The 12,660-nt window shown below is 44.5% G+C and overlaps 1 protein-coding gene across 3 annotated transcripts in view; it reads left to right on the top strand.

Annotated features, from left to right (window-relative positions):
* The window catches only part of TECPR1 (tectonin beta-propeller repeat containing 1), a 1,334,260-nt gene that overhangs the window by 861,426 nt on the left and 460,174 nt on the right, over positions 1-12,660 (top strand). For all 3 annotated transcript variants that reach the window (XM_069645650.1, XM_069645652.1, XM_069645651.1), the window contains exon 16: positions 12,553-12,655. In XM_069645650.1, coding sequence (XP_069501751.1) covers positions 12,553-12,655 — 103 coding nt within the window. The remainder of the gene's footprint in view (positions 1-12,552; positions 12,656-12,660) is intronic.

The following is a 12,660-nucleotide window of genomic DNA, read 5'->3' as shown; positions in this document are numbered from 1 at the left end:
AGTTTGGTTCCCCCCTACACAGTTGACCAGTCCTTTTATAATCATCCACATTTGATGTAGTGGCTCAAGTGTGGCTAGCATCTAAGGGCGTGGCCTGTCATGGCCACATCCTTACACTGGTCTATTATCATCCCTACCAATTCCCATTGCTTTTCTTAGTATCTTTATTGCACAAATTTGGCATTACTCATCTGGTAACCTTACTGCTGAACTTTGACAGTACATTTGACTTATGGATCGAAAAGATGCTTGCGCCTTTAAATATTAACGATACTAGAGCAATCCATCCATGCCCGGTGAAAACAAAGAAACAAACCTTTGAAAAAAGTAGAGCATTTCAGCTTCAAACCATGCCCCCATGGCTGCTCCCTTGTTCAAATTGTGTATTAAAACCTCTACCTTACCATTCCTCTAGTTATGAAGTTATGTACAAGGGTATATCATATTTCTGATTCCAATATTGAAAGGCCCTTTATTATTTTTACAATATCTTTTAATAGTCATTTTTAATAAAGTCTCTACAACTGAACTGATATTTGGATTTACAAAGAGCTGCTCCATTGCCTAAAGAAAGACATACCTACAGGTGTCTGATGTTTTTGGCTACATTTTGGTTAAGAAGCAAAATATGATTTTGTACATCTCAGCCTAAGATCTCCTGTTCATTTTATTTTAAAGAAACAGTGATTCCTGAGTGTATGGATTAGAAGAAACAAGTTATATAAAATAAAGTTTTAAATGTATTTAATCACAGAATAAATCAGTGCCATCTGAGTATTTGTAAAAAAGGTGCACAACACATGAAAGGATTTTGATTATTCAAAATGTGTATCATTCACAAGTGTATAGAATATTGCTCATGATTCGTGCCTTGAAACACTTGCGTATAGGTGCGTTATAAATGCTATATCATATCATCCCAAACCAGTTAATATCAAGTCAACCAGTAGAAAAAGCCATGAAATGAAAAAAGGATCACTACATTTTAATTAATGTACAGGGTTGGGTAGATTATGTTATGTTGTTTTATGTTAATGGGCTTTTATACTGTGACAAATCACCATTATAGTAGTTTCAGAGCGTTTTGGCTTGTCTGAAGAGTGGCGTACTCTGTCCCTGCCATGGGTGTCCAGGTCTTATTCTGTTGCAAGAAATTAAATGAGCAAGAAGAAGATATTAGGATGGGAAAGTGGCAAATAATTGTGGTAAACAAAGGGGGGAAGAATGTGTTGCGATAGCATAGATTCATGTCAGTTCTTGTTAGGTGGGCATAGTTCTGCAAAAGGGATATGTCCAGAAATGTTGTGCTAATTGAATTGTGTTTCCAAAGCAGAGTTGAAGAATTGTAAGTTAGGACACATTCCATCCAATGTTATATGCATAAGGGGATAAAGAGTTTGCTCGAGCAATCCTGGATGTTTGGTGGCTTATTTTCCCAGGAATCTCTTTAAATTGTGGATGTTAATTCTGTGACTGCTAACTCTGAACCAAAAGTGGTGTAGTCAAGAATAGTCTATGTATAAAGGAAAATGCTGCTGCTAATGGAAGCTAAGGGAATGTAGTGTTCAGCTAGTACAGAAAAATTGAAAAAGCCTGTCACCTTGATATCAAAAAGGTTATTATTAAGAGTTTTTCCGTATCATGTCATGCTCATCTTTATTTTAGTTCATGGTGCGACAGGTTGGTGCCGTACTTGTGAGTAAGCTATCAAAATATCGTAATACCTAGCCATTTATAGTGAATATAAAATATGTATCCCGAACTCCTTAAACCGACTATATTCATTAGTCTGTGTGAAAGGTTGAAGTAGATGTGTGACAAACAATAACTACACAATAACAATGAAAATATATTTTAATAATTAAGTATGATAACAGACAAGAATATTATAATAACATTACATGCGATCGGTAGTCCCTTACCTTAAAAATATAGAAATGTTTGTTGTTATTAGAATGTGGTAATCTAACAATTCATGTTATCGGGAATTGCCAAGATTGATTATGGCATCAACACGCATGTTTCCACAACAATTTTTAAGAACTCCTATATCTGGACATAATTGTTTATAATGACCATTGATAATTCATCTATCATCAGGGCTGCAAATGGTGGAACTGCAAGTTGCTCAGTGTGGAGCAGGTCAATGAGAGGTGCCTATTATTTTGAACACTATTATGTAGACATTATTTAAATAAAAATAATTAATACATTTACCCTGTGGCCTTGGTAGCTGAGAGCAATTGCAGTGGGATGCTGGACATAGACCTTACATCGATCACAATTAATGCAGTTCAGTCCTCCTTACACAGTGGCGTCGCTAGGAGGGACTGGGGGGGCCGCCCCCCCCTGTGAAACGCTGTGCGCCCCCTTGTGGCCCCCCTACCTAAGACGAGCAGTGACCATGTTCTCCTTCTACTTTGTCTGTGCCCCCCTACTTTTGTCTTTGGCCCCCTCTGTGCCCCTCCTAAATTTGATTGCTTGCGACGCCACTGTCCTTACACAATCAACGTTTGTGTTGTTTTGTTGATATTCTTGTTGACTTTAGTTATTTTTTTAATTGTGACTTTGTGTTGATTTCACTTTTTTGTGTTGAAAATTAACTTTCTTCGATTTAAATATTTTGTTTTGAAAATGAACATTTTAAAACAACAAAAAGGAACAAGCATCCGTCATCTGTGGAAACAAAGTGTGCTGCTCACTTTAATAACTAGAATCATTCATACCCCTTCCCAACTTGATGTCACTTATAGTCGTGGGTAGGGGGGAGTTGAAAATCGGTGTGTGTACTATCTAAAGCAGCCAAGGGGAGCGGTTGTTGCCACAGTAACAAATAGATGCCATGAGTTTTCTATGAATCCCATACCTAATCACAGCCACGTGGTAGGTGAGCACTTTTCATTAAAGGAAATACAAAATGTAGAGCACTGGGAGGGAGGTTCAAACTAAGCTCATATGCTACTCCATTTTCTAGCACTTCCCTATAATAGACCCTTATATCATTTGTTTGTTTTTGATCAGTGTGTTTTATTTTAAGCCACCTTTGGTCCTAACAGTTTACTTTTTCTTTTAATTAAAGATAAAGCACTGTCGAGAGGTTCAAGCCAAGCTCTGAAGGTTGCACCCTTTTTGTAAAGTCAATGTCTGAACCTCGAAACTACCAATGGTGTGTTGGTTCAGCACATACATGCATATTTATATGTTAAAACATAGCATGACAAGTCACAAAATTAATTTTCAGTACATTCTATAAGCCTGCATAGTGGACCGTATGTCTCACAGTGCATGCTTCTTCAAACATCTGTCTCGAGATCTACAGGTGACAGAAGGGCTCTTCCTCTCATTATGTAGTTAACCAAATTGTACTATTTATTCCAGAATGCATTGCAGCTCACTTAATCTAATCACTTAATTACTTAATCAACTCAGCATACTCTTTCCCCTTGCCCCTTAGTTTAATTCTCCTACTCTACCCCTCCTGTCCTCTTCCCCCCTCTTAACTTCTTCTCCTTCGCAAGCTACTCAAACCTCTCTCATGGCCCATCCCTCTCTCCTCCCCCCTGACATATGCGTTCCCTTCCTCTACCCTCCTTGGCCTCTTTACTCCCTGCTCCCCTCCCCCTCCTCTCACCCCCACTTCCTGCCCCTCTTCCTTTCCCTTTCCCTCATCCTCATGCCCACCCTCTCTCTCAACCCCCCCACACTCGCCATTCCCCTTCTGTCCTTCCTCATCATCCCAACCTCATCTATCCCCCTATCCTTAAACCCTCCAGCTTCATCAACATTGCCCTTTGGAACACAAGATCCCTCTGCAACAAGACTGCAGCCGTTTTGGACATGTTTTTGAGACTCAACCTTCAATTTCTCTGTATTACCGAAACATGAATTCCCTCTCACAACTTCACTGTTCCTGCATCTCTTACAATCTCCTCCTCCTCATTCTCTCACGTCTCCCGCCCCTCGGGCCGCCGCGGAGGCGTTGGTCTTCTCTATCACTCTAATTTTCGCTCTTCTTCCTCTCCAAATCCCCTTCCTGTTTTTCCTTCCTTCGAATATCTTTACAAATCCTTTACTTCCCATCTTGCCATCTCTTTCCTAATTATCTACAGACCACCTGGCCCCTCTCCTCCTTCTATGATGACCTTGATCACCTTCTTTCCCTCATCTCTCCCTCCCCCCCTTACTGTACTTGGTGATTTCAACCTTCACCTTCCCTCTTCCCATCAACCTGCCCCTCTTCTTTGTATTCTTGACTCCTACTCTCTAACTCCTCTCCCGACCTCTCCTACTCAATCCTCAGGTTCCACTCTTGACCTTATCTTTATCTCTACCTACTCCTGCTCCCCAGTCTCCACTCTGCCCCCCCTCTCTCCCTTCACTCCATCCTCCCCCCCCTGTTTCCTTCTCTCGTCGGGATCTCTGTAACTTTAGCTCCTCTCTTTTCCTCGACTCATGCTCTTCCTTCCTACCCCCTCTCTCTGATTTCTCCTCTCTCTCAGCTAATGAAGAATTATCCACTCTGGCCTCTTCTATCTCCTCCAGCCTTGACCAACTTCACCCTCTATCCACCTTCCGTCCTACCCGCAAACCCTCTCAACCATGGCTCTCCTCTCAACTACTGTCTATGTGACGCCTCCTTCGTCGCCCTGAGCTACGCTGGCTCAAGCTGCGCTCTCCCTCTAATCAAACCTCCTACTTCTCATAACATTCTCTCTATAACTCCTGTCTTAGTTCTCTCTATAACTCCTACATTAGCTCTGCTATTCTAACCTCCTCCTCTCCCACTCCTCCCACCCACGTCGTATCTTTCAGACTTTAACTCGTCTTCTCTCCCTGCCTAGCCCTGACCATTCTTCTACCTCTCCTCTCTCTCCCTCAGACTTTGCTAACTTTTTCTCATCCAAGATCCTTACTTTACAAAACATTCTTTGCACCCCTTCTTACTCCCCTCCTCCCTCCTCTCCCACCACCTCTTTCGCTTACATGTTTAACTTCTCTCCTGTTACTCCTTCCGAAGTCTCACTCTTACTGTCCAACACTCACCCCACTGCGGCCCCCTCTAATCCCCTCCAAACCCTCCTAATTCCTAAAATCTACCCTCTTCTCATCCCTTACCTCACCTCCTTCTTCAACATCTGCCACCTTCCCTTCTGCCTTCAAACGCGCCACAATCATTCCTATACTGAAAAAAACCTCTGCTGACCCTCTCCTCCAACTTTCGGCCAATCTCTCTTCTCCCATTCCTTTCTAAGCTTCTCGAACACCTAGCCTCCTCTCAGCTCTCTGCTTTTGTATCCAATCTCTCTCTTCTCCCTCCTTCTCCCACCTTCTCAATCTGGATTCCGCCCTAAACACTCCACTGAAAATGCCCTCACATCTGTTCTCAACTCCCGCCTCTCCGCTCGCTACTTTAAGCAATCCTCTATCCTCATCCTCCTTGATCTCTCTGCTGCCTTTGATACTATTGACCACCCCTTGCTCCCCAATGCTCTTTCTTCCTTTGGGTCCAAAGGCCTTGTTCTTAACTGGCTCTCCTCTTACTTCTCCAACCGTGCTTTCGCTGTTTCCTGGGGCGGCCGTACCTCTCCTACTCTCCACTTGGACTTCGGTGTCCCCCAAGGCTCTGTACTTGGCCCTTTTCTTTTCTCTCTCTACACTTCTCTTCTTACTCTCATCATCTCTTCTTTCGGTATCTCTCATCATTTCTATGCTGATGACACCCTGCTCTTTCTCTCTTTTTCTTCTTTCACCCCTGACCCCCTTCACCCCTGACATCCACCTTAATCTTTCTTCCTGTCTTACTGCTATCAAAAACTGGATGTCCTCCCACCTTCTCTCCCTCAACTCTGACACAACTGAGATCTTATTCTTTCCCTCAACCTCCCACCCCCCGCCTTCTCCCCCTCCTTTTATTCTCTTTCCCCCCTCTTATCTCCCCATCTCTAACCATGATCTAACCATGCTCGCAATCTTGGCCTTCACCTCGACTCCTCCCTCCCTCCCCTTTAACCACCATATTTCTCTCACCTCCCGTGCCTGTCGCTACCACCTTTTCAATGTTCGTAAAATCTGTTCCTCCCTCACCTTTCATGCCACTAAACTCTTAATCTCTTCCTTCATCTTCTCTCATCTTTTCTACTGCTCTTCTTTCCTCTTTGGCCTTCTTGCCTCTCATCTTGTTCCTCTCAAATCCCTCTATCGCTCTGCTATCCTCACCCTTTGTCTTCTCTCTCCTCTTGTTTCCATTTCGTCCTCGCTCTCTGTTCTTGGCTGGCTTCCCTTCCACTCACAACTTAAATGTAACTTCCTTTGTCTTGTCTTTAAATCTGTTCACGATTTCGCCCCTCCCTACATTTCCTCTCTCCTCTCCTTCTACTCTCCCTCTTGCCCCCTGCGATCTGCTGATCTCTTACAAATACAAATAATTAAATGGCCTCCACAAGTCTATCGCAGCCCACGGGCCGACCACAGAACAGTTGCTGGCCTCGCCACTGCTCCCTCACAGACCCTGTTGTTACTGAGTCAGTTGTGTTGGGCGCGTTTGTGACGTTCCATGGAACGTCGCGCATGCGCAATGAAATAAAGGGGCATACTGTTACGGCAGTTGCCGCCGGGAGCCCGTAACAGGCAGACGTGTGTCAGGTACTGGCGACGGGGCCTGTATACGGGAGGGTGCCGAGACATATTATGAAGAGGTAACATTGGCGACGAGGACACTGCTGAATGGGGGGGAGGAAGAGATCAGCTTGCGTGACAGGAATTGGGAACAATTCTTTCAACGCCCATTAGATGTGTCACCCGCGCCCTGCGAGCAAGACAGCTATTTTAGATTTCTGACGGTTGCGGCCCCCGGGGTGCTCCTGCGCCGCCAGGAGTAAATGTTAGCATTAATTGGCACATTTTTGACATCAAAAAAATAACAGTGGACCTACTTAACGGTGTGCCAGCCAGCCTGCTGCACATGGGAGATCTGAAGTGGCCCATTGAAGAGAACTGTCCTGGTGGGGCACAAATGGAGTGGGCGCAGTGAGGAAACTATTGCAAATTTTGTGTGGGGAATATTATATTGGGAGTGCTGATGCGGGCAAGTGTCACAGTGCCAATGCACGCACTATACCAGTGAACATTTAAAGAAAAAGAGACTCTTCATAAACAAGCTGGCCCAGCATTTGTGACTGATGTACACATTTTTACACGACGACAGACTTGCGGCCTCCACAAGCTTGAGGTACTCGTGCGGTCTGTAGAAATGAGCAGCCCAGATGAAGGTGCCCACGCCAAATTTAAACAAATGGCGCAACTACCAAATCAAAGGATGTCACGACAACAAGGCACACTGGCACCAATGCCAGAATTTGACATAACAGGACCACCATCAAAGCTAGGCCAAAGATGGCTGCTGTGGATAAAGAAACTTGAGATGTATTCCCGCGCAACCAGTGAAACAGAGGATGATGCAAAGGTAGCAACATTATTATATGCTGCTGGGTCTGAAGTTCATTGTTTTTTTTAATTTCTAAATTCCTCTGCAACCACATATCAAGAGGTGAAAGACGCCTTAAAAGAACACTTCTTGCCGATGGCAAATGTGGACTTTGACTGCTTCGTAATGACCAGTGAGAAACAAAAGGAGGAAGAGACTTTGGATCATTTTTGTGGCAGGCTACGTCAATTAGCCAGCACCTGCCGATGGGAAAATTAGGTGGGGATGACACGATATCAACTTATTCAGGGTTGCAGTTCAGGAAAACTGCATCGACAAGTGCTTCGTGAACCAGGTATCACACTGACGCAGATTCTTGATATGGGCAGATCATATGAACTGGCGGAAAGCCGAGCAGCCAAAATTGATGCAGCTGCCAAACCAAGAAGCATATGCGATTGGACATACCGTCCCCAGCAGAACGCAACGTTTGAAGTGGCCCCTGAGAAAGCATGATGTACCACAGCAGTGCCAGAAGTGTGGATATGATCTTCCTCATGCCAGTGAGTGTCCAGCGAAAGGGAGAATGTGTGGACGCTGTGGGATAGGAGGCCATTTCGCAAGAATGTGCCCAGCAGCCAGTCCTATAGTTATACCTCGTGGACCCAGCAAGTGCAACGGTGGTGGATTATGCAAACAGAAGAATGTGGCCATTGTAGAACAAGATCTCCAGGAGTTGGATAACCCAGAAGAAGAGGAGGAAGAGAAAGAAATATTTTTCAGCTCGAACATTGATTCTAACAAAAAGAGGCGCAGGCAACCAATCTGCACAATAAACATCTGTGACACCCCCACTCCAGTACTCATTGACACTGTTGCATGTGCGTGTGATGGTGGCACGGCACTACGAAGCGCTCCCAGGACCACCTGCTTTATCCGCCACCAGAGTGAAGATATACTCATTTGGTGGCGACCAATCTCTCCTACTACAGGGAGTCTTCACCACCACCATCTCACATGCCGGACGCTCAATAAAAGCGAAATTCTAAGTAACTAAAGTGAGCCCTGCTTTCGCTCGTAAGCTGCGCTGCGTCTGAGGCATTGGACCTACTACATTTTACATTATCAGTTTACAAAACAGATATCGAAGACCTAAATTCCCGTTTGCTGACATTTTTAAAGGAATTGGAAAGCTGAAAAATGAACCAATACGTTTGCATATTGACGAGTCAATACGTCCAACGGCTTTGAAACAGACGTACTCCATTTAATCTCTGAAAACAAGTTGCGCAAGAACTTCAAAATCTGGTGGACCTTGACATTATTGAAAGGGTGGAGGGCTCAACTCCATGGTTGTCCCCCATTGTAGTGACCACAAAACCAAAGCAACACGGCGCAGTCCGGATATGTGTGTACATGTGATTACCTAACATGGCGTCACCTGACACTGACATTGGATGACATTGTGGGAGAGGTACAGGGAGCAAAAGTGTTCTCAAAACTAGACCTGCGCTCTGGATACCATCAGCTTGAATTACATCCAGAATCAAGGTCTAGTACCACTTTTACCACCCACAATGGCCTTTATCGATATATAAAAGGCTAAGCTTGTAATTTCTTCTGCATCTGAAGTCTTTCAGAATGCTATCAGGGCAGCTCTCGCAGGATTACAGGGAGTAATCAATCTAAGTGATGACATTCTAGTACTTGCTGCCTCAGAAACAGAACACATCATCCAACTGGAGAAGGTACTGGAATGAATACGAGAGGTGGGTCTGACATTAAATCACGACAAGTGTGAGTTCTTAAAAGAAAGAGTCGAATTGTTGGGATTTATTTTTCATCCAGAAGGCATGTCACCAGATCCAAGAAAGGTGAAAGGTATCCAAGAGGCCAAAGCCCCGAACAATCCCTTGGATGTGAGAAGTTTTCTGGGGCTTGTGAATTATTGTGGAAGATTCATCAAGGACCTGGCATCCCTCTCTGAGCCCTCAGAGCACTCACAAAAAAGGACAACGCGTGGACATGGTGCGACATTGAACAGAAGGCATTTGACACCATTAAGGAGGCGCATACTGACAAAGAGACAATGGCGTACTTTAACCCAGAGAAAGAATCCAAACTGGTATTTGATGCAAGTCATGTGGGTCTTGGCACAGTACTATTACAACCAGATGGTTAGGGTCAAATGCATATGCAAGCAAAGCCTTAACTAACACGGAGCAGAAATACTCACAGATCGAACGGGAAGCATTGGCCATCCTGTGGGGCTGCAGACACTTTAGACTTTACATTCTGGGAAAACCAGTCTCAGTTATCACGGATCGCAAGTCTCTTACACCCATAATGACAGGCGTGTCATCCAAGCCGCCTCCGAGAATAGAAAGGTGGATGCTCAGTCTCATTGAATATGGTGTCAAGTTGTAATACAGGCCAGGAACAAATAACCCGGCTGACTTTTTGTCTCGCCATCCCAGGTACGGTGATGTGAGGGAGAGCTACGGAGACGTAGAGTGTGAGGTGGTAACGTCTATGCCAATAACCCTCTCGCTGGAAGAAGTTGCTGATGCATCCAAAGACGATTAATGTTTCCAAATAATCTGCAATGCAGTATACAATGGTGACTGGATCTGCAATCATTATGGCGTGCACGGCATGAACTATCGACCGCTGAGGAGGGTTTGCTACTCTGAGGTACACAAATTGTAATTCACAGAAGATTAGTAGACAGAGTTTTAAAACTGGCACATGTCGGATACCAAGGCACGGCCAAGACAAAAGTATGGTTCCCAGATCTTGAGAGGAGGGTGGAGGAGTATATATACCAGTGTGCTTGTGTCAGGCAGCAGCACCCGTGAGTAAAGAGCCATGTATTGAAAACATGAAAACAAGCGATAAACTATGGGGCACTGTACAGGCAGACTTTGGAAACAACAGGAGGGGTATGTACTTCTTAGTTCTCATTGATCATTGGTCTCGATACCCAGAAGTAGAAATAGTGGAATCAACATCAAGTGAGCAGACCATCCCAGCCATGAGTAAGATGTTTGCAACCCACGGTTTCCCCCACATACTGTGCTTGGACAATGGACCCCGATTCCAAGGTCAACAGTTTGCTGCATTCATGGAGGAATGTGGACTAATACACCAGAAGGTGACTCCTCGATGCCCAAGGGCAAATGGGGAAGTGGAACTCTTTATGTGAACGTTAAACAAAGTTCTACGGATAACTCAAGGGCAGAGAGGGGAGTTGCAGAGAAATGTATATCAATTTCTTCGGGAATACAGGTCCACACCTCACCAATCTGCAGGGGTGGCTCAGGCAGAGGCTCTGTTCAAGCGCTGCCCGAAGGGTTTAATACCTGAGATGGAGAGATGGAGGGACGTACCCCTGGACTAGTCAGAAGGTTAATGATGAGAGAAGAATGCGTAATGAACAAGAAAATGTCTGCAGGCATCTTAAAACCTGCCACCATTGAAACTGGAGACACTGTCCTGGTGTGCAATAAACGCTCTGAGTGGAAGTTATCCTTATACTATGAAACCACACCCATGGAGGTAACTCATGTGAAGGGGTCCATGGTCACGGCTGCTGAGAGCCAGGGGACCATCACCAGGAATGCATCATTTTTCAGAAAGATTAGAAGACGTGACTCAAGAGAAGAACTGGCGGAGGGCGAGTCTCCTATGTTGACCTCAGAGGAATCGATGGAGCTGGATGAAGATATTGGAGACCTGCCTGCAGAACAATAACCACGAGACGCTGGTTAAGGTGAACCACGTTACCCTCGCCGAGAAGGACGACGATGCCCATTCAGATTCAAAGACTATATTTTGGACCCTGATCCATAAGTAGACGGGGTGATAGCAGACGCCCCCGTTGGGGTATTTCCTTTTGGTATGGTAGAACTGTTATGGGACAATTGAACTTCACACCCACGTTTAATAATGTTATTTATATTTTGTTGTGAGAAAAGGAGGGATGTTACAGAGTCGGGTGTGGTGGACGCGCGCGTGACGTTCAATGGAAAGTCGCGTATGCACAATGAAATAAAGGGGCGTACCATTACGGCAGTTGCCGCTGAGAGCCCGTAACAGGCAGACGTGTGTCAGTGTCTTTATGTCAGGTACTGGGGACTGGGCCTGTATACGTGAGGGTGCCGGGGCATATTCTGACGACGTAACACCTGTAAAGGTACACAAGCAAGAGTTCAAGATGACATAGCAGCCTGTTAATGTCTCAGTAATGGGGTGGAACACGCGACAGGAAAAACATTGAATACATGTGACTTCTTTATTTTTTTAAATCTCAAGTGCAGAATAATTAACAATCACACAGCCCGACCCAGGCGGAGAGATCACATCTCTATAAAAGCCTGGGGAATGCAATAGTGAGTGTGAAATTAGTGGAGCGACAAGGCATAGGTGAAGCAGAGATGTGGAGAGAGCTAAAGAAGCAAGAGGTGCATAGAGAGCTGGGAAATCAGTAGGAGGTTGAGGTGTGGAAGGAACAGGAGGGGATGGTAGAGCAGAGAGAGGCGGAGGTACTATGCATGTTGTAATGTGGCATTGCACCATGGAGCTCTATTGGACTCCAAAAAGTGGAATAACCGAAAGGTCTGCATAGCTCAGAATCATTCAGACCTTTCCTGTCACTGCATGCGTGCAGCATTAAAAGTCATAGTATTGCCATAGCTAATACCCACATACTGTTACCTAGGCCCTTAGTGTCATATTATTTGCAGAGGTTTAGTACTGAGTTTGCCCTTCTATAATGATTGGCCAATTTGTCGCATGGAGCTCTATTTCAGTATGCAATGCAGGACCCCATGTTGTGTGAGGGTTGGATCGCTGCAAGTCAGTGGGCCATATCATGACACACTTGCCTCAGCATTTTTTCTGAGTTCAATAACATGAGTTCGGATATAAAACACCTATAATCAAGCATATGGGGGCAACAAAGTGTGGTGTTTATAGTGATTTATAATATTATGTATATCAGACAATGAGGAATGCATTGTTTTTTTACATGCAATCTGGTTGTTTATTTATAAAATGTTCGGTATTAATATATCTTGATCAAATCTGCCTATTTCAGGATGAAGTAATGATATAATAATTTCACACAGGGTTGGCTAGCAGCACAGATAACATCCACATGCAGTCTGACGTGAAATACGTTTATATCTATGAAAATCAACGATGGAATCCAGTCACTGGCTATAGTACCAGGTATG

Source organism: Ambystoma mexicanum, chromosome 2p, assembly GCF_040938575.1.
Source record: "Ambystoma mexicanum isolate Mex_15411 chromosome 2p, UKY_AmexF1_1, whole genome shotgun sequence".
In the NCBI taxonomy this organism is placed as follows: domain Eukaryota; kingdom Metazoa; phylum Chordata; class Amphibia; order Caudata; family Ambystomatidae; genus Ambystoma; species Ambystoma mexicanum.
The sequence above is the reverse complement of the archived record's forward strand: the minus strand, read 5'-3'. Positions and strand labels throughout refer to the sequence as shown.